The sequence below is a fragment of the Hippoglossus hippoglossus genome, chromosome 6 (genome assembly GCF_009819705.1).
Source record: "Hippoglossus hippoglossus isolate fHipHip1 chromosome 6, fHipHip1.pri, whole genome shotgun sequence".
NCBI classification, from domain to species: domain Eukaryota; kingdom Metazoa; phylum Chordata; class Actinopteri; order Pleuronectiformes; family Pleuronectidae; genus Hippoglossus; species Hippoglossus hippoglossus.
The window spans coordinates 18538583-18560902 of NC_047156.1; the positions used below are offsets into that span (position 1 = coordinate 18538583).

The following is a 22320-nucleotide window of genomic DNA, read 5'->3' on the forward strand; positions in this document are numbered from 1 at the left end:
ACTCTCTCTCGCCAGCGTGACACTTTCCTTTTTCACTCTCCTCTCACAAGGCCGTGACTGGTAATATCATCAGCTTTTCATTTGTCTAAACTCTGCAACAGTCTTTGCTGCACTTCCCATTCAAGTCACACATTTAATTTCCTACTCACTTCACAACTCACTTAGGCCTGGCACGCTGGCTTATCTATGGATGAACCATTAATTACTGTAATTGGAGGGCAGAAGGAGAGAGCTGGGGGGGGGTACTCTGTGAGTGATCATCTACTCTGAGCACAAATAGAAAGCTGTGAGCGCACTATGACACACCGAGAGGGGAAATGGAAAAGGGCTTTGAGGACTGTGTAACCTGCTCATGGTGGATCTGATAATAGCAGCTCTTCTAACTACTCAAGTTTCAATTAATAAATTGAGTTCCAGTGACTGACTTACTGATCTGTGACATAGTTTCCTCTTCTTTGGGTCAGGATCACACTAGAGTTAGTCGATACTGTATACGTACAGAGTCCTTGGAGATTTGTAGGACTGAGATAGAGACCTTAATTTGATATGCTCATGACAATAGCTCTGAAATACAACATATCATAATATTATTGTACACAATGTGGAGAATACAAAAAGAGTTTGAGAAACACTGATCTATAACATCAGTATATATAAATACGATTTTGCGAAGTAAACTGATCAAATGTAAAATTGATTTGTTAGTTTGGCCCATGTCCCATCCTCTAACATGGAGGAGGTGGGATTTATGATCTTCTACTGCAGCCAGCTGATCTTTTGGGGGCACTCTCATGTCGTCCATCTTTACATACAGTCTATGTTGTGGACACTTTAGAGGCCCCCAGGGGTACTTATAGACACTGGATGTTATAAATGCAGATATTTCTAAACTCCAAACAGAATAAGAACGGAAGTACGCAAATTGAGATGCAGCAACTGTTTATGGAATTTAGGTGAACAGACTCATTTAAACTTTTTGATTTGTATTCATATCCATAGTTTTACTGTCACACAGAATTCATTATTTCAGTATGAAGCTGTAGAGAGAGCGTCTGTGTTTTACTGCACCAGCATTTACTTGACTCATAATAGTAAAGAAGACGCTTCATCACATGAACTCCAGTCAATTACACTGAGGCTCCGTGTATATACTCTTACATTGGCTTGAGGGTATACAGGACAGTAGAGTGCAGCTCATCCTGCAGGGAGGTACAACTAATGCACTTCAATAAGCCTGCAAACAGATGGTGTGTGTGTGTGTGTGTGTGTGTGTGTGTGTGTGTGTGTGTGTGTGTGTGTGTGTGTGTGTGTGTGTGTGTGTGTGTGTGTGTGTGTGTGTGTGTGTGTGTGTGTGTGTGTGTGTGTGTGTGTGTGTGTGTGTGTGTGTGTACTGTGAGAGTTGAGGATGTAAGAAAGGACAGATGAAGAGAATCTGGGATGGAGGGAAAGAGAGGCGGATGTTGAGAGTCGGAGAGACGAATCGTGCCCTGCACAACATTTCAGTGAGGCAGTTATGCAATCACAGCCCAGGTATAGAAGCAGGCCCAGCATACAGAGTATTATCTATCGTAGATCTGTCACAGAGGCCCACATGTCACCTCCTACTGCGCATCATGTCTCTGGTGAAGCTTAGCAGATTTATCCAGCGTCTCCTCCGCTCGCTCGTACGTAGGCAGGCCGGGTAAACACCTCAGTCACACAGAGGCTTGACTACCTGAAAAAGCACTTTGCGGCTGAAAGCTCTCTGTAGTCTGTTTTCTGACGCTCTTCTACAAATGTAATACATTGCCTAACTGGAATACTGTTCAGGCCGACTCTGTGGAGTTATGCATAGCTTCACATCAATTTGTCATAAAGCTCGAAACATTCGAGACATTGTTTTTTAAAGCTGACACATCCCCCCTGCATCATTTATAATTTATGACGGCCCAGAAAATCTAAAAATGTCCTCCATTCTGCATCCTCCAATTCTATTTTTTTCCCCTTTATTTGCCTCAATATGTGATTTACCGCTTCAGAAATCCACACAAATATTAATCCAGCTGCTGCAGAACCTCAGCAATTCCTTTATTCGGTTATGTTTTTCAGTCCATTAAGCACAGATGCACAGTATTGTTCTCTGTTTGCTTCTTCTGGGGGGAAACAGAGAAAACTCCAGTGGATGAATAGCTTCTGACAGATTATGTGATTTGAGACTGCATTTGAGGTTCAAGGAACAACCTATGTTTTTCCATCCAGGGTTCACTCAAGGCTATGTGTGCTCTCTAATCGAGTGGGCGGTAGCCAATGATTTCTGGTCATCCAGAGGGAGACTGGCTGTCGTTATGCATTTGCATTAAATCTTAGGTCACACAGGGTTTGTGAGCTGTCTATTTCAGCCACAGATTAGATTAAGTCACCTTTTCAGATTTCAGGACAGAGACCCCTTTGGGAGGATCTTGTTCAAGGACTTTGCATTGGTTTTACTTATGAAGTATTACAAACCAAGAATTTAAAGTTAAATGCATTTTATTTTGTCATGTCATTTTTGTTTGAACTCGACATGTAAGGGTAAAGAGTCTTTGACTTCGAACACAATAAAGATCAGTAGATTCAGTCTTTAGTTTTAATTTGACAAGAATCTTAAAAGTAAGGCTGCAAGAAAAGTCTGTCTTACATGCACGTACACAGAAACCATATATTGTATATAAAGACAGACAACATGACAGCCAGCTCCATAGATAAATTATGATACAAATTTTGAAATGGTTAAGATTAAAGTTGTGTTTCATAGTCAAACGGGAGATGACACAAAGGAGTTTAAACCTAAATAGTTCAACATCCATGAGTCCCATGCCAAACAAGATAAGAAAACACAGGTCAAATGATGAAGAGATCCACTGACATTCAACTGTAATCCATTAGTCCAATAGTCCATTTTACAAATGCACTTCTCCACTGTTCTGCTGATGAGACAATCAACACATCTATCATATCAAAGCAGCCTTATCTTAGTTTAGCACAAAGACTGCGACTGACAGACAGACGCAGGTCCAAAAAGGTTGCTTCAAATAATCTATTTTTATAATCCACGCGAAAAGCTACCAGAAAAGGAAAGCTGTACCAAGAAAGTCAGTGTTCAGAAACCAAGTTGTCGAGATACAAGAATGAAACAAACCATGTCAGTGAAAAACTTATCAGTGATTTTCAGCCGGACAGATCAAGAGGTAGATGTTGTTATCTTTGCAAACAGCCGTATTAGAGTGGTATTGATCCTCTAATCTGACGTGTTTGTATCTCAAATTGTTCTTTTCAAATAAATCATTGGATTGTTGGATTGAAATCTTTGTATACAGTCTAACTTTAGGGATATATTTTTGATGAGCAGACATTACGTGTGTGTGTGTGTGTGTGTGTGTAGTGTTGAGTTATATAATATTTATAACAAATGCCCCATAACGCAACTAGTTATTCTTTACGCAGTGATGCAGCACCACAGCACCACATCACCACAGCACTACAGCTTTATATCATGGGACTATCTTTGCAGTAAATGACTAACTCACTGCCCATCTCCATAATGGGAGAAGTGTAACTGGGCCTTATTTCTCTCTCTCGCTGTCTCAGTCCCTGGATTAGCATAATATATGCACCTCTCTCTCTCCAAGGCTTTTCTAAAAAGCTAAATTGAAGGGTAATTTTCAGTCATGTGGAGCACCGTGCTAAGCGTATTAGACCCCGCTTTTCAACGTTTACATTCAATCAAACACGTAGCAATCGTTTGAGGCTCCAGAATCATGTGAGCAGCAGAGGAAGAGGTGACAGTAATGTGAAAACCTGTTTTACACAACTGTTAGAGCACCACGTTATGTTGAGCTCAGTGTGTGTGTGTGTGTGTTGGGGAGATGTCATTGGTTGCTCTGTTGTTGCAGTGCCTCTCGTCCTCATTCCCTGATCTTGATGATTGTAGCCTGCAGGATGCCATCTGGGTTCTGTCATATGTTTTTACTGTGCCACGCAAAGGCTGAGATGCCTTATGTATGGCACAGTGTGGCTGCGGGTCAAAAAGGAGTGTGTGTGTGTGTGTGTGTGTGTGTGTGTGTGTGTGTGTGTGTGTGTGTGTGTGTGTGTGTGTGTGTGTGTGTGTGTGTGGCTGTGGGGTATTTTCCTATTCATGTGTGTGACTTAGAGAAAGTCTTTCTGTTGAGAGTATTAAAGTGTTCCCGCCTCTATTCATATGGAATTTATTAGTCTTTTAATTTATTATCAGAAAGTCCTTCAACAATTGTCATAACAAATGCATTGTTTAAGTCATTCATCAAAAAGAGCAGGTCGACCCCTGAAGACCTCTAGCCTGTAGTTTTACGTAACGTGGATGTGAGTGATTAGAACTGTGATACAGTGATCCTCGATCTAAAACCAATTAGTAAGTAATAAAGTGGGAAGGCAGTGGCTCCTTCACTACTTATGGTGTCTTGATGAGACCACACCCAGCTTTGAAGATGGACCTTCCTTTTGATCACAGCAGCACATCTGTGTGTTTTATGTGTATAGCAGAATGTATATAAAGATTTATAGACGTTTCCACTTCCTCCCACTGACAAGAAATAAAGCCAAAATATCCCGCATGTGAACACTGACATCTTGCACATTTGAAACCTGAGTCTGCACAGTCGTGATCTGTGGATGGAGCTGTGGTAGCGAGGTCCTGCTGATCCACGCACTTTACCAATCATGTGTCAGTCTCAGCTGTCAATCATGATGTTTCACCCCGTTTTTATAGTATCAAATTATGAATTAAAACCAAACTTACTTGAAAAAAGGAGCGCTTGAGCATCGGTGTGATAAGATCTAGAGTGACAGAAACCATTTGACTTTACTTTGGCCCATGCCCATCCAGTAACATGGAGGAGGCAGAGTTTATTACCTATACTGTAGCCAGCCTCCAGAGGGTGATCAAGACAATTTGGCTTTGTCATGTCATCCATGTTTATATACAGTCTATGGTGCGTGGTTATAACACTAGCATGGTGACAAAAATGTGTCCACAGACAGACGGACACCTCATCTCTGCCTCTGTGGTAATTCCTCCACACAAAGCCCTACTGTCACAGCCGGTCATCATCAGCTTCATAACTACTCAGCCTTCAACAAACCTATGGTGCCCTGTAGAGTAGTATGTTACACTCTCCTCCTGGAGGCTGCCCCCTCCCTCAGTAAATAACGTGTGATTGCTCTGGTGTCAGCCCTTCTGCTGCGCCCCTGCAGTTTATAACACTTTTATCTTACTGGGTGAAGCTGCCAGGTCTCTGCTGCATTTTAGTAAAGTGTGCATTTATGCGAGGTGTTAGGGCTGTTACTATAAAGAAGTTCTAGTTGGCCTTTGTCTTTTTTCTGCTCATTTTACTACAGTGCAAGCCTCATCCCAGTTTAGGACACAAACACATTATAAAAAAGAAGATCCATTGATATTGAACACTGGAACTTATAAATAAGAAAATCTAAGTTCTACACTCGCGCCATTTAATCAACTCAGAAGAGGCGAGGGCCAAGAGATGACATCAATAAAGGAGAAGTCAAACTGTGGAATTATTGCGGTCAGTTAAAAGATCATAATCAGGCGAATATGTAACAATCGGCCTAATTCTTGTCTGTTAATGAAAACTACTGAAAACACTCCTACTACATGTTTGTGTTTATTGTCTCATGCTATTTGCTCCTACAGCAGTATAAAGACAATTAAATGAATGTTATTAAATTATATTAAATATTAATATAATATTGTTTTTGACTATGGGGATACATTTATGAGTAATATTACAGGAATTGCAGAGAATGATTTTCTACATTTTCATCACTCCTCAGTTTATTTTTTACAACAGTGTCACTTCTCTCATCAACCTTGTTTGCAGCTGTCTACAGTGAAAAAATACTTGGTCAAACCTTATACATGGTTGGACTGTGCAAGTACTGTCAGTGTGATGAGTTTTCGGTTGAAAGCTGATGTGGAACAGAAATATGCTTATTAACATAATCAAGACGTCATTGCGTCATATTTACATTTTGCCTTGTTTCAGCCACTTCTGTGTTGGACATTGCCTGGACTTGGGCAGCAGAGAGCTGTCAGGGTAGAGGCTGTTCAATGTCCTGTTCAACTGATTTGGACATTTACATTCACACTTCCAGCTCCTCCAGGTTAAGTTCAGGGTCGTAGTGTGAAAGCAGCTTTTTTTTCTCACACAGTTCACAGCCTTTGTCGCCTCCAGCCAAAAACACACAGCAGAGAAAGGCAGCAACTGTCTTGTGAACACAGTGGAGCATTTAACAGCGTAAAAACACTGATTATTTTCTCAGAATATTAAAGGGCCCATATTGTGTAAAATACATTTTCTGGGCTTTTACTATCCGTACTGACTTTAGGGGGTCAGCAGGGACCCTCAAAGTATGAAAACAGTCACTCCGCAGACGTTTTCACTCAGTCCATTCTTAGAAATATGTTATCGCAACGTCTCGTTTCGTACTTCCTCCCCGTATGAGTCATATGGGTTCGCACTCGTCTCTCAGCCCCACCCAGTCGGTATCAGTCCAGCCTCCGAACCCAACACCCCCGCTCCCCATATTTAACCCCGCATTTATTGCATTAAATAACTAATTAAAACCAAACTTACAGTTTAGTGTACAGCGATAAGAAATATCATAAATGACAGAAACCATCTCAGAGAAAAAAATATTTGACGTGTATGTTGATTTTAATTTATCCCATCAACTAACATGGAGGAGGCAGGTTTTATGACCTTTATAACATCCAACCTTTCATAGCGTCTATGGTTTATGTCTTGTTGTTCTGCCCCCAAGTGGCCAAAATAAGTTGAATAACACTTTCTTATCTTTTATCTTATCTTCTTTAGCCCACAATTCAACAAATCTCCAAAATGAAAACCATTGATATTTTCCACCTCAAAAGTATATTGTAACCTTTCCTAAACCTACAGATAATTGTTCACTGTCACTGAGACGTTATTAATGTGCTTTACTCACGGAGTGAACTTCATGTCCAAGTTCTTGCAGCAAAGGATAAAACACAAATGTGTTGGCACAGCCGACAGAGAGACAAAGACACAGAGCAAAAACGGCAAGAGGCAGCAACACAGGAAACCAGCCAGAAGAAAAATTGCTTATTTACCTGAAATGTGTAACTCCTTTGGTCCGGAGCCATAAATAATGAAATTAATCTATGAGTCAGCTGATAGGAACAGGTGGAGTGCTTCAGTGTCCTGGGAGCCAGCTCTCTGTGTCTCTCTCTGGCTCTACTTGCTGCAGTCTCCCTGTGGACGGACTTATGTTGTCACTTCCCACCTCTGATTTATTATCCAGACACTTAGTTACAGAGGAGTTTCGCTCTGGGGAGACTAGTGGACATAGTCGTGGCTATTCCCTCAGCCCCATCGGTGATGCTACGGCACAGCAGCTGTGTGATGAATGGGGACGCTAGTGTGTACATGCTAAGATGCAGGCAGTGGTATAACTCAGAGGCTCGGCAATCTGGGTTTGTTTTGGGTGGGGGTTGTTAATTTGGGTCCTTAAGGAGGGCATGGTGTTTGTTCTGATGCTGGAAATCTAAACAGGATACAGTAGAGCTGCACACTCAAACCTAAAATAGATGAAAGTGCAAACATAATGAGGCTGACCTCACAGTTTGCACACGATGGGATGAGTTTAATACGAAGAGCAGTGACTGCTCTATCTATAGCTGGAGAATCAGTACGGATATGGTCATATCACGGCCTGGTGTTTAATCCATTCATTGAAAATTTTGATAACATTTTCCATGTACGCTTCACTGCACGACAGTCACAATATTTAAACAGGAGGAGGTGGTGATGGGTGTTTTTACAGGTTTGTTTTGATAAGGCTTTAACACGAGTTAGCATTGCAAATAAATAACAGGATGATTGACTCATTCACTGGTGCTTTTCTGTTATTATACAGATGCATATCACCTCTGCATCTGTATAATAACAGAAAAGCACCAGTGAATGAGTCAATTCACTGACTTAAATTCACTAGAGCTTTTATTTGGATCTGCACCAAATTCCTTGCACGCAATATCAGTCCTGATCTTGATTCTTGATTCAAATTCCATGAATTATTCTCTGATAAATCAATGAAAATGTTATGGAAAAACTCACAATGTTAAAGAAAGGGAAAAAACAAAGATTCCTGGATCCGTCCCCTGATCTGGATCTACACCTAAATTGAATGGGCTCTTTCCTGACCCTAACCTTCCTCCCACCAAGTTTCATGGAAATTGGTTTTGTGGTTTTTGTGTAATCCTGCAAACAGACAAACAAATGCAGATACAGATGTAACCTCCTTGGTGGATGTAATAAGGTGATTAACTCTGCAATACTTTCTGTGATGATAGAGATGTGGATCTAAGTCAGATCTGTATCTTGGTCACAATTTTTCAGCCACAGTATTTACATTTTTTATTACATTTGGGCAAAGACAAATGTCCCATTAACATCAGTCAATGGCACATGTGTAACAGTAATCCAGCAAATGGAATGTAAGGCAACTAGGATCCACTCAATCAACCAATCACCCCAACCCTCCTGCTGGCTCTGCAGCACAGCCTCCTGCTTCTGTCTCTCTTCAGGGCCAGCAGCTTCTTCTGGAACTGCTCGCTCGCTGCGATGTACAGCACCGGGTCCAGACAGCTGCTCACACTGCATATGGCCTCAAAGAACTCGAAGGAGGCATAGAGGACATTGGTATTAGAGGGCGTGACCTGGTTGTGGAGCCTCATGAACACTAGAGTGATGACCATGATGTGGTAGGGCATGAAAGAGACCACGAAGATGAGTATGGCGGCGGTGATGAGCCGCTGAGGCTTCCCTCCCGCCCGCTGGGCTCCTCTGTCCCTTCTGCCCCTCGGGAGACGCCTCAAAACACGAACTGTGGTGATGTAAAAAACCAGCATGATGCTAAATGGCAGCAGGAAGCCTACTATTGTTCTGATAATGGTGATGGTCTTGACGTAGATGAACGGACCCTGGATGTGGTCCATGCACACAGTGACATTTTCAGGCCTCCGGATTGCGAAAGTTACATATAAGTCAGGGATGGAGCTCAGGATGAGCAGGACCCATGTGCAGACGGCGCACAGCTTAGCTTTACCCACGTCCCACCAGCGCAGAGAGCTGATGGGGTGCACCGTCCCAATGTAGCGATCAAAACTGATCAGGGTGAGGAAGAGGATGCTGCCGTAGATGTTGATGTTGAAGGAGATCTTCTTGAACTGGCAGAAGATCTGTATGTCTTTAAGGTGCGGCCTCTGGAAGGTGAAGTAAAGGGTGAAGGGGAGGGTGAGGATCCAGGCCGAGTCGCACAGCGCCAGGTTCAGCAGGAAGATGTTGCTGGCGCTGGAGCTTTTCTTGAAGCAAGTGTAGTTGACCAGAGCCGCCACGTTTCCCAAGATCCCCACAGGAAGGGCAAAAGTGAAGAGGACCAGCAGGATGTAGCAGTACCACTGGCCATTCTCAAAGCGCCTGCAGAATACTGTCGACTGGTTCAGGAACTCCAGAAGCACCTCTGGGATGTAAAAAACAAAGAGGAGTCAGTTTTACTGGTGAGCTATTATTGACATCCGGGCACCACAAACATCTAAGAGTGTTGTGGTCACTTTAAAGGACAAAAATGTGCGATATCGAGAATAAGATTAGGTTATCATCGGTTACATCTGCATGATTTTCAAAGGGATTCTGTAACTTCTCAAGAAACAGTGAGATTGATAATCAAGATTTTGGTTCGAGTTCTCTCTACTGGTTATTTACTAAGAGCATGTCTTTGTCTCGTAATATGATGACTCTTTTCTCATTAAATTGCGACTTTATTCTGATATTACAACTTTTTATTCTAGAAATCTCAGCATTTTTATTTCAAGATGGCTCGATTACTCCATCCTAAATATCTGTACAGAACCACTGCAATCGATCCAATTGTTGTTGTGATATTTCAGGGTGAGCAGCAGTGATGAAACTGTGTTACAGTCCTTAGAGCCATTCTGCTGACATGGCTGAAAACCAAGCAGCAGAGACTGAGATATCCTCACTTTATGATTCACCCCCAAAAAACTGAAATAGTATCTTTCTTGCATTTTACCTGACTCGCAAATGCTCATCATCTCCACACCCTCCGATTTAAAATACAAGCTTGCCGGTAAAAATAAATACTCGACTGAGGATGACTAATTTTCTCAGACTGCACAAAGCTCCTTCATTATACAACTGGCTGAGTCGTACAATCTGTGGCTTCTACTACTAGTCTTAGTCATAGTAGCAATAAAAAACGTGGTCAATCACAAAAACTACTACTTTAAATTTAACCTTTTAATTTATCATCCTAAGCAGCAAAATAAAAGAGGCATAGAGAAATGATTGTTTTATATCATAACTTATGGTCTTGTTAAGCTTTCAGTAAACACACTTTATAAGACTGTTAAAAAAAACATTACAAATGCACTGTATAAGCAAGGTGTTTAATTCATATATAACATCTACATTGTGGAAATGAAACTCCATGAATCACTCGGTCGATCGTCAGTTTTAATGCCTGCGCTGGTAAGTCGTGCTCACACCGAGCGCTTAAAGTAAGATGTGCTCACTGTCTGTCTCAGGGCTCAGGTCTATATTTACTGTAACTGTCTCCATAGTCTCTGAGCATCAGCAGCGTGTCCAGGAAGTGAGCGCTGCACTGTCTGCGGAGAACAATGAAACCTGGGGGACTGTTGATCTATTGCCTCCAGCTTGTCAGGCTCTGTTTGCTCTCAATCTCTGATAATACATTCATTTTGTCCGCCTGAGCGGATATTAACAATTTACATTTCAGCCCAGATGCTGCCTGTGAATACCCTGCTTAGAAAAGCCAACACTTTTACATTCTAAATGTTTAATATGTGATGGAGGTATTAAAACACTTTTAATTTTTGTTTTTATCACGTATGAAAATATCAACTTAATTTAGAAACCATGAGGTTACACTATAATTTAGCGGTAACGACTTTATTTATACAAAATCCAGGTCAAGAAATTTAAATAAATATATCTAATAAAATTGTATCCATTGTATTGTGTAAATTATTTATATTTGCTTCACCCAGTTTTATGTAGAATATTGTGACTGATCTTAAAATGTTAAAAATAGTATTTAGGTTCAGATTGTACTCACCTCCTTTAGTTGCGTGAGACTTGTTGAATAGTGGAATCATGATGAGTGAAGATGCTGATCACATCTCAGGACGCCGTCACTACTCCTCCTCCGCCAGCTGTGTGCTTCTCATCTGTCAGGAGCCGTCGCTGCGCTGCCTCTCCTCCGAGGTGTGTCTGTGTGTGTGTGTGTGTGTGTGTGTGTGTGTGTGTTTGTGTGTGTGTATGTGTGTGTGTGTGTGTGTGTGTGTGTGTGTGTGTGTGTGTGTGTGTGTGTGTGTGTGTGTGTGTGTGTGTGTGTGTGTAATATATCAGTAATCGTAGGATTAAACAGAACTGCTGTTAATTTGTCTGACATGCACATTTGCTTCCTCACGTGAGCCTGTGTTTAACTGATGGTCTTTTTACTGTTTGTTTTTCCAGCTCCGAGTCGTTGTGAATGAACTGTGAGTGGATTGCTGCTATAAATCTGGTGATTTTTATAACCTGAGCACTTCCCAGAATTATTACACATGATCTCATTATCAGATTGAAACAGAATGATAACCACAATGTCAGCAAGTCTGGACAAGGTGGTAATCGGAAAAATGTGAATTAGAATTTGTTAAAGACTTTTCCCCCTCAGTTTATTTAACTAAGATGTTTGTTGCACTGTTTCCTGTCCTGATTTATAATTCCACATGTACAGTATTTTCTCTGCAGTATGAATTTACCACAGCACAGCTTTACTGGATTAGTGGCTTATTCACATGCTGAGGGAGAATAGTGAAACCTGGTAAATTACTTGGTAAACGTTGAAATGTAGTTTAGGAGGTCACCTTAAAATTGAATGTAGTCAGTCAGCCTACGACAATAAGCCATTAGACAATTTAAATAGGATGACTGTATTGTTTGTTCATTGTTTTGATACTAAACTTAAAAGACTTCATTGTCATTCAAAACTCACACCAGTAAAATGCACATTTGTACGAAATATTCATTGCATCTGGCTCACGACACAGCAGATAGAGTGAAAGAAGTCAATATAAATAGGATAACTTTAAAAGTAACATTAAGTGTAAAGTGTAAATTGCTCATATAACACAGTAAATATAAGTATATTGCACATAAGAGAAAAACTGTGGGCTTATCGTACACTCGTATACTTCACCGAGCGATCCATAGATGTTATGAATGGATAAACTTATTCTACAGTCATGGTAGTCATTTAAAAGTGTGGATCACACAGATGAAAATATTCGTGACAGCATGCACTAAAGTCAGACACAGATGTGGTATTGTGAGATAATTCAATATGAAGGATGCATGAGGACAAAGATCAAGCAATGCTCACAACACAGGGTGAGGCTGAAATGAGTATCTCTCAGAAAAATCCTAAAAGTATAAAAAAAGAAAATGTGAGTCCTGGTTCAAGTGGCGTAAAGGCTCTGGTTCTTTTCTGCATGTGTTTTCAGTCAACTTGCCGGTCAGCACTTTAACGTGTGTCCGTCTGTTACCACCAGATGGAGACAAAGATACATGTACAGATAATTTTTTTAATTTGAGGCGAGGTGGATATGATCTCATCCCAAACAGAACATTATAAATGTCGTTAGAGGAATTATAGTGTAAAGTTAGATACTGTCAATACTTTAATCTTTAAAATGTAATTGCAATATTGTTTGCAATACAGCAGCTCAGTGAGTGTGACTGGGTGTGTTGGCAGTGTGGGTGAGTGAGAGCAATAGAGCGATAGAACAAGTGTCTTCTCTCTTCCATCCGTGTTTTTTTTTTTTTTTTGTGTGACTGTGTTTGTGTGTCGCTGCCTTGTCCCTGTACGCTGCTGCTGTTGTTGTCGTTGTCCCCTGTTGGGCTGAGCCTCGCAGCTGGCAGTGCTCATGAATCACTCCTTATCGGGGTCCTCGACTGTCGGGAGGTGCAGTGACTCAAACGGCGCTCGAGCGGCCTTGAATCACCCACTAGTTAAATCTCGCCCGTATAGGCTGAGAGAGGCTGAGAGAGGCTGGCCGTGCTCGGCGGCGTGGCATGCTGCTTTAAAAGTCAGATCTGCCGATACACACTGTGCACCTACATCTGAGCCAGGCCTCATTGGCACTGGAGGCAATTAAGTTCACCCATGCAAGTCAATTCAATTATGCATCTGTGATGAGCCCTGAAATACCACAGAGCCGGAAGACGTATGGTGCGGCCTCACACTGGGCCACACTGAAGTCCTGAAAGTCTGAGGTTGAATTATCAAGAGAATATTCCAGATTCAATAACTTTATTGTCATTGTGCATGCACATTGGTGTTTCAAAAAAGATCATCCTCAAATCAAATTGTGCCTGTTATAAAGATTTACTAAGCAAAATATTTTCAGTTGGACCGTGTCCTATCTGCTAACATGGAGGATTCTGGGTTTATGACCTAAACTGCAGGCAGCCACCAGATGGCGATCAAAATGATTTGGCTTCTTTTTTGGAGAGCTGTCATGTCTTCCATCTGTATTCATATATATATAAAGAGAGAGTCCGACAGGTTTCATTTCTACAGTAGCCTAGAATGGACAAACTAACGGTCCCCTACAGAGGACATTACCGGAAAGCCACCATTTTCCTACATGTTAAAAAGGGGAGGGTGAGGGAGGGGTATTCTAATGGTTGCAATATGCAATTCCAACACTAGATGTCACTAAATGCTACACACTTCCTTGGATATATATATATATATATTTAAACCTACAACAGGAGGTGCATCCATTGTAACGGCACTTAAACTCAGCAACGATCCTCATCTCCACAGGAAGCTAAACATCTTTGTTTTAATGTGCGATGCAGAGAAAAACGAGAAGTGAGCAAGCTGAGACTGAACAGCATGTAGAACTGTTGGAGAGTCAACCAGCGAGACTGTAATAGCAAAATAAATGGAGCATTCTGCTTTGCTATCTTCGTGACTTGTGGGTACACACACACACACACATACTCACACACACAATGAGCTCTCTGAGGTGCTATAACTCAAAGGGACGCTGACTGAGAGAAAAACAGAGTTTTTCGAGGGAAGATGGCCGCTTCTGGCAGCAGATCACAGCTCGCAGGGAGACAAAGCTAAGGGAGAGCCTTGAAATGTGTGTGTGTGAGCAATATGTAAAGTAGTTGAAATAGGGGTGTATCACCAAGCTCACTCTTAATTAACAGTCAATTGAGTAACCTTGAAGCGTTTGATGGTGGGGGGGGTTCAGCGCATGACGACCTCACCATGGAGTCCAACGCAAAAATGTGAAAATGGTTGTATAACGTTTTAGTTCTGAAGCTGGGCCCAAAATCTCTCTCTATGTTGTGCAAAACATTTACTGTCCCTCATTGTATTTGAGTGGCCAAGTTATGTGTGTATCTACTATAATAATCTCCTTATAAATTATACAGTAGAATAAAAGTAATGTTCATGGCCTCTACCTTTTTCTTTATAGTCCTCCCATTAAACAGAGGTGAAAATTAGCGTTGCACATGAGTGATGAAGCAAAATGATGAAGATGAAGAAATATCACTTTTCCTCTCAGCATTCACACAGGAAGAAGGACCCAGCCTGAGAAAACGGCAGTGATGATGTCATAGTGATGTCATGAGTGTTAAACACAACAGGCATGTAGGGCGTGGAGTTTGACAAACATGCATGACCTCGACAGTAGGAGGGTAAACTGGGAGACGCTTGATGGACTGCTTTGACCTTCAGGTTGAGGGTCACGTGAGCGATGGGGGAAGCCAAGATAGTCCTACTGCTGCTGAGCTTATCTGCTGTCATCTTGACTAACAGCTGATCACTGCTGGCTGTGCAAGCTGCTACACAGTGTTATCTTGAGGTTTAAACCGGCTGTTAGTTTGACAATGTGTGTGGGGGGGGGGGGATTTCTGCACAAGTGAAATACTGTAATCCCGCAACATAATGTCATTTTGTCGTCTCCTAATCACTAAGACATTAAGGTGTGTTGTTGTATTTGTAACAGTAATATGTCTGCGAGACACTGACAGATTATGAGGAGATTCTTCAGTGTTGTCTGATGTGTTTGCGTCAGTATTCATAATGTTTGGATTGAGGTTAACTTTCAATAGGTCTGCTTCTCCAGTTAGCAGGATTATGTTTGTATGTTTAAATCTTTGTGTAGATCCGGATTATGTGATGGATTCAGGATTTTCTTTCCTCACATTCTTTAACATTGGGAAATTCTACATTTCTACAATTCATGAATCTTGATTAAAAGACCTGTTTGGGGGACAGATTTTTATGAATGTGTCCAATTTGGTGCAAATAAAAATCTGGATCTAGTGAATTGAAATGTGGTTGACACTGACAGATTTTAAAGCTATGCCTCAATGTTGTCAAAAACCTAAACTAGACGTTGCTACAAGTCTAATTCTCTCGTAAACTTTGTTTTAATATTTAACTTTTACTAGGAACTGAACATGACGATATCATGATCTTGGCTGGTTCAATTTTGACTTTTAAAACTTGAAAATCGGAAACTCTTTCCTCCAACTTTATGAATGGGAAATTCTACATCTCTGAAGCCAACCTTTCATTTTATTTTTAAAAATACTATTTGCCCCAGATCTGAATGATGGTGGTAATAACACATACAAATGTACGGAGTAGATTCCTTACAGGAACCAGGGTTTTTAAATAGATCAGTGACTTTGAAAGATATTGTGCAGCTACTGTAAACATACCATATTTCATCACTGTGTTATTTGTATGATCTCTCAATAATTTATATTTATATAATCCTGTTTCATCACATACTCACCAGAAAAACATGTGAGCCCTTGAATTCAAAAATATATATATTTTTCTATATGTCTTCAGTAGCAGCCAAATAAAAAAGGCTGTCATCATATTCAAAGCGAGGCACTAAAAGCACCAACTAAAGATACAACAACAATCTAACAGTGGCGTGATAAACGTTGTCTTCATGAGGACCGCCAGCAGAGGACAAGCTTGTGTGATTCTCTGCGTCTCTCTGAATCAATCTCATGCTCTGCCAGGGAGATATTTCTCCATAATTTGATTCAGAGCCAGAACAGTTTATTAGGAAAAAAAAACACCACAGGTCACAAATGTTTGAATAATTTCTCTGATCACGCGGAACACGCATCATGAAACACAAAGTGAGCATCTGTCCACCGACAGCAGACCCAGAGTAAGTGAAGGATATTTTCTGTTGCCGTTGACGATGACATAGTGACTTGTTGAAATTGGTCCGGAAAAGACAATTACTTCTGGGTTGCGGAAGTGACACCTCAAAGTGCTCCTTTAATCTTCATTCCACTGTAAAGGGCACGTGTCCGGAGCGGGATAGTCCGCCATTGATCTGTGGGACTAATTTATTTACTTTCATCTTCATTTTCGCTAGGCGCACATGTTAGTGGGTTGACACCCGGGTTTGAACCACCACTGACGCCTGTGTCCTTGTCGTGCTCCCTTTTAGGCCGATACCTGCGCCTGAAAATGTTCCGCGAGGATCATGGCTCCTGGATGACCATGTTCTTCAGCGCCATCCTCTTCATCTTCATCTTCTCGCACATCTACAACCTTATCCTGCTGGTGGTTGGGAGCATGAGGTAAGTCTCTCTATCTCTGTTCCCTTTTACCTCATTCTCCACTCGCCATTTGTTAGACCTTGTGCGCTCCCCCTTCGGCTGGAGTGATTGATCTAAATGTCTCGCCTCAACAGAGACCCGATACCGGCCTGATTAATCAGCCCGGACTTCACAGGTAGGTGCAGGCGAAGGGTTAATCCTGAAAGATCACCTTCAGCGCCCACACTTATTCTCCCATGATCTTTACTTGTTATCTGACACCTCTCTGGCTGCGAACCAAGACGCTTTCGTTCACGTCTCTCTGTTTGTAAACTCGTATTTTATATTTTTTGCTCCTGTTGCTCAGACTCACCTGTTAAGAAACCACTGTGCATGGCGGAGCTTGACACCCACACATCAGGCCGGTGACAGGAATCCATTTATGCATTTGCAATGTGTCGGTCTAGAGGAAGGAAAACATGCCCTTGAAGCACAGGCAGCCAGACGCGAGGTTGCTGCAAGGTGATTTAGCATTTTGTTCCCAAAAAACGGTGTGGCAGGTGTCTATTTAGGTACAGGCTGTCAAGATAGAGGTCAGGGGCCATAACGGGATCCGTCTGTACGATGCTCCTCTTCAGTATTAACAACAACGACCAACTACATCTATAAGGTGAAGGCAGATGAAGGCTATTAGCTAGCAGGCAAGGTGTTGTGGTTCACTATGGCCCGAGGGATGGGGTTTGTATAATCAGCCCATCTGTCACTCTGGCCCAGTGCGGTGACTCCGGCATCCATCTTGTCTGTTCTTCTCCGGTCGGCCCAGGGAAAAAATAAAAAAAGCGGGAAGCGAACAGCTGAGCGGAGGAGCAGGTCCGCTGAGATGATGGATATCGCTTGCTCAGGGAAAAGTTATATTTGCAGTCACACTGAGTGCATCTGTCACAAAGAGGGTTCCTTTTCTTTTCCCCCACTGCTTCTTGTTTCGGCCTTGAAACGTGGAGGGAAGGGATCCCTTTGTAGACAGTCTGTGCGTCTGACCAGATGAGGATAAGAGAAAATAATGAGTCACAGACATAACATGTGATTTATGTCAGACATGCGCAAGTCCCAATTTAAACCGGCTACATCCGTTGTCCGGATATAAAAACATAACAGCTTATTAAACAGTTACAACACCATTAAAACCCATCCATGATTCGATGCAAAGCTCTCCCTTCAAAGACAGATGGCGCTGTTGTAAAGAGAGTGAACCCAACCCTGCTAAGACACCTGGTCGTTCCCTGCACTCATCCGCCCTCCGCCCTCCTTCCCTGTCCCTCTTTCCCGCTTGTTTTCTTTCTGCTCCAACAGTGTGTCCACCAAGGACCCGGGCCCTGCCAAAAACCATTAGTGTTCACATCTCTGTTCAAGTCCGACGTGTAAGAGCAGTGTTCACACTCTGCCAGGATGGCCCCCTCTCCGGGTAGATGCGCTCCGGGGCTGCGAGAGCATGGATTCAGCAGAGTGCAGGGAGTGGTGACGGAGGCTGGGGAGGGAAGGAGGGAGGGAGGGATGAAGGAGAAGTGCTCCAGCCCTGATGATGCAGTGAAACAGTGAAAGTCTTTACATGTCCAAAGTCTTGCATATACCTCTACCTCCCTCCCCTCCCACAGTGAAACTGTTGTAGTATTCTCTTTTTGCCAGAGCACAAAGGAAAACTACAATATCCCTTTGTGGCTCCAGCCGCCACCCCCTTGTGGGAGTGAATGATGTTTTTCCTTTTAATTTGTGCTGAAAGAACAAGCCGCTGTGGAGTATTATTACTGCAATGTTTTTTTTTTGGAAAGGGTAGGTATTTTGGCATTGGGTTTCCCCGGCTTTGACATCTTGCCACGATGCTGCACTGCGGGGGATGCTCTTCTAGTGGCTACTTAGTGTGTCTCTCTCTCACACACACACACACACACACACCCACACACACACACACCCACACACACATCACACAATATTGTTCACGTCTCACACTTTGCTCAAGTTAACTGTCAGAGCCTGTGTGTGTGTGTGTGTGTGGGGGGGGGGCATGGTGGGATCGGAGGAGGGGGTCTGGCGTCTGTTTCCCTGCTGTCTCCCTGACCTGATGCTGTGTGCCGCCTGTGCCCCCCCCCGCTCATTAATATGCTTTAATTTTCTTCGACCTTTCAGTCAGTCTTGAGCTTGATTTAATTAAAGCTACATCCACGAGGAAAGGAGATAAACGGCACCATCAGGACAGTCAACAATCACTGATAAGGGAGCGTGTGTATCTTTTTTGCATGAGAATTATTTACTCATGATTAGTCATGTAAAATCGGCCCATCAGAGCCATTATCTCCCGGCTCAAAGAGATTTCCACACTGCCTGATCTTACACGAGTCTAACAGTGTGTTAGCTAATATTTAAACAGCCACTTCCAGGTCAACAGCTATCAACCTGTTACCTGGCTTATGTCGGGGGGGGAGCCCCGTCCATTGTGGCTCCCTGGGAGCTGTAATCCACACTTGTTACCAAACCCACACATCTGGGCTATTTGCATTTTAATGTAACTGTCAGATTAAGAGGGGGGCTGTTTGTGTGAAACCAGGGGAGTGTGACCGCCCAGGGAGTTTGACGGGCTTCATGAATGTTCTGTCACGCCACACAATCCCATTCCGCCATCTTACGGGGCCATTACCAGCCAAAATCAGCCCCTAATTAGGTGGTGTTATTTAATTAAGACGGCCCAACGCACGGCGTACACATTAATCTCATCTAATTTAGAGAAAGGGGGTGGTAAAGTAGTGTGAAGGTGCACAGAGGTAGGGAGCACGTGCAGCTCTAATGAGGAACTGAGGTGGAACAGGGACTGTAAAGGTATAAGATGTTGTCTATACCTTCTTCCGTCTGTAGAGGAATACATTGATGGATGTCAGGATGAAGGGGAAACAGGAGCGTGAGGCAGAGAGCGAAGGGGTGTGTCACTGAGAGGATCTCTACGACGAGGAACAGGGATGGGTGGATTTGGCATTTTACTACAACGATACCCCGGGCGGGATCAGACCCCATCGTGTCAGGGTATTTATCTTTGTTTTCCACGATCCTTTGTGCCGCGTGCACGCTAGTCCCCCTCGTCTGTCTGTTTGCTTGTCTGGCACTAAGCTGCAGTAATTCCATGGACAAGTGGATTTCAAGGGCTGAGTAAATAGCATGTTATGGTATGTAGATGCCTCCTGTTGCAAGCCAACAGCCTGGGACTCGCCGCTCCCTATACAGTGCAGCAGCATTGTGTAATGATTCAGTGTTTGCTCAACACTTAAATGTATGACGAACAAGCTGTCTGTTAGCTATATTCAAGCTGAGTGGATGGTTACAGAAAGACGTAGGTAATTAAAAAGGGGATTTGAACTACAGCAGTTTAATTCAATTAATAGAGGAGGTTGGAGAGTTAACTCACTGTGTCAACAAAGGCACACGAGTCGTATGGCTTCTAAAACCAAACTTCTGGATTATCTAAAATTATCAATATCCGAAATTAGCATTATCTGAAATGATCATTATCTTAACGTCTTTACTGACATTGTCAAATTGGCCAGGGAGTCATAAACACACAAACATTATTTTGTAACACACGGTATCGTGATGTTTTGTCCATGATAACTCTACATTGATCAGTATCATAGCACAACTGATTCACAAGGAAAACACCTTTAATGTTCTCCAGCGTCTCAAAAAGAAATTATACATCCAACAAGGAGGTTATGTTTTTGCCCATGAAAGGATTTCCATTAAATTTGGTGGAATGATGGTACATGGGCAACGAAATAACTAATTTTGAAACTGATACGGACAAAGGTGATCCAGGATTTTTTTAAATCACTTTCTTTAACTGCATTTTTTAAAATAATTTTTATTTTTAATTTTTTACCAATTTCCCAGTGAATCATTTGTACAGGGCTTGTGACACGAAGATCTAATGCAATTTGTGGTTTGACAGAAAATGCTCAACTACTTCAGTAAATGATCCTGAACATTGGGTCATTTCATGGTTTCCTTTGCTATATGTGACAGAAGACTGATACTTGGCTTTAGACTATACTTACAGACTGTTATGATGTTAATTTGTCATCAACTTATCAAAAGAATATTTGTCGGATAAAACTACACTAATACAGATAAAACTACACTAATACACAATATATTATATTTAAACACAATAAGGTATTATTATACAGAGGGGCGGAGCGTCAGCGGTGGCCACGGCCCTCCACATACGTCACTGTCACATAAAGAGGAGCAGCAGCAGTCGTAAACAATAAACATCAAACCTTGACAGCAGCATGTGTACACTGGGAATATACAGTGTGTGTATTATAGTGTGTGTGTACTGAATGAGTCGATGTGTCGGAGCAGGACAGATGGATTGTCCATGCATGTGTGCATGTTTGTGTGCAGTTCCACACAACTACACTCCACTCAGTCATGTGATCGTTTCCTTATGTTTCACTACAACAATTAATATCTCTGATAATATTTCAGATCCATCGTTTGAAAGCTTAACAATTATAAATCTTGTGTTCCCTTGTTGCATTCATTTACTGCTGTTTAAAAAGCTGTCAAGTTTGAATGACACAGACACATTAAACAGACACATTAAATCCTGCTGATGCATCGGATGACCACTGTATTGCAGACTGATGTATTCTGTTGAAAGAGGTCTGGTTGGATTGGTGGACAAAATGTCAAACCACAGTTGACTGTCGCTCGTTTCTTTTAGTCAGTCAATGTTGGTATCTCTCAACCATGACCAGGACTGTTCCATAAACTACCAAGTGGCTGTGTTACCCAGTGAATGATGTTTGATACTAAAAAGTTGTATTTTATTGTTTACTTTGGAGGACTTGGACTTGTTGGGGATACTAATGTCCATTTAAATTTGCTCAGTATCAAGGTACGTATAGAGGCCTGGTTTCGGACCCTCTGTAGTAAGCAGATTGTGAATGGAAGGTGTAATACAGGAATTCACTCCCATTCCTGAGGAGGACTACTGATAAGGACTAAAGGACTCAATCCACAGCCAGTTTAATACAATACGTGGTCCGATTCTGTGCTGAGTGATGAATAGAGATTGAGGGTTTAAGTTGTCGTGGGAGATGCTACAGTGATAGTGACGAGAGTGTGTATTGGCAGCTTTATGCGCGCTGCTAACATGCAGCTCAGCACCGTGCACTGTAAATATGCCGCCAGGCAGTGTAGTGCGCAGGGAAGAGATGGGCAATGCATTTCAATGCAGAGCCGGCCAAGGTCAAACTTAAATGCTGCGAATGAGTCCAGGCTTTATAGAGGGCAGAGGAGGCCGCTCGGTTGCCGCGGTCGCTAAGTTGCCGGGTGTCTGACAGAGAAAGTGAGTTTATTAAACCCAGCGTGACAGAATATACCTCCGAGTGGACAGTGAAAAAACAGTAGAAAGAGTCAGTGAGTGCAGTGAAAGCTCCGCAGCATGCTGTTTTATAACCGTAATTATCAGGACTCCTGTGGGCCTGGAACATTCCGGAGTTGGGACTTTGATGAAAATAAAAATTAAACCATA

The 22320-nt window shown here is 42.3% G+C and overlaps 2 protein-coding genes across 4 annotated transcripts in view; one reads left to right on the top strand and one right to left on the bottom strand.

The window, feature by feature from the left end:
- tmem117 (transmembrane protein 117) overlaps nt 1-22320 on the top strand; it is a 47909-nt gene that overhangs the window by 6089 nt on the left and 19500 nt on the right. For both annotated transcript variants that reach the window (XM_034587696.1, XM_034587697.1), the window contains exon 3: nt 16649-16781. In XM_034587696.1, the coding sequence (XP_034443587.1) occupies nt 16649-16781 (133 nt within the window). The remainder of the gene's footprint in view (nt 1-16648; nt 16782-22320) is intronic.
- On the bottom strand, nt 8137-11277 carry LOC117762938 (P2Y purinoceptor 1-like). Of its 2 annotated transcripts, XM_034587699.1 has the most exons (3): nt 11209-11277; nt 8569-9573; nt 8137-8312 (listed from the first exon to the last, which is right to left on the bottom strand). In XM_034587699.1, the coding sequence occupies exons 1-2, from the start codon at nt 11246-11248 to the stop codon at nt 8573-8575; spliced, it is 1041 nt and encodes a 346-aa protein (XP_034443590.1). In that variant the 5' UTR covers nt 11249-11277; the 3' UTR covers nt 8137-8312; nt 8569-8572. The 2 variants fall into 2 exon arrangements, with proteins under 2 accessions (XP_034443590.1, XP_034443589.1); XM_034587698.1 differs by lacking the exon at nt 8137-8312 and having other exon boundaries at nt 8513-9573.

Excerpts from the sequence above, each read along its gene's own strand:
- LOC117762938 (XM_034587699.1), bottom strand. The coding sequence starts at position 11,248 with ATGATTCCACTATTCAACAAGTCTCACGCAACTAAAGGAG. Across the intron at positions 9,574-11,208 it reads GTCTCACGCAACTAAAGGAG|AGGTGCTTCTGGAGTTCCTG; the intron begins GTGAGTACAATC and ends TTTACATCCCAG.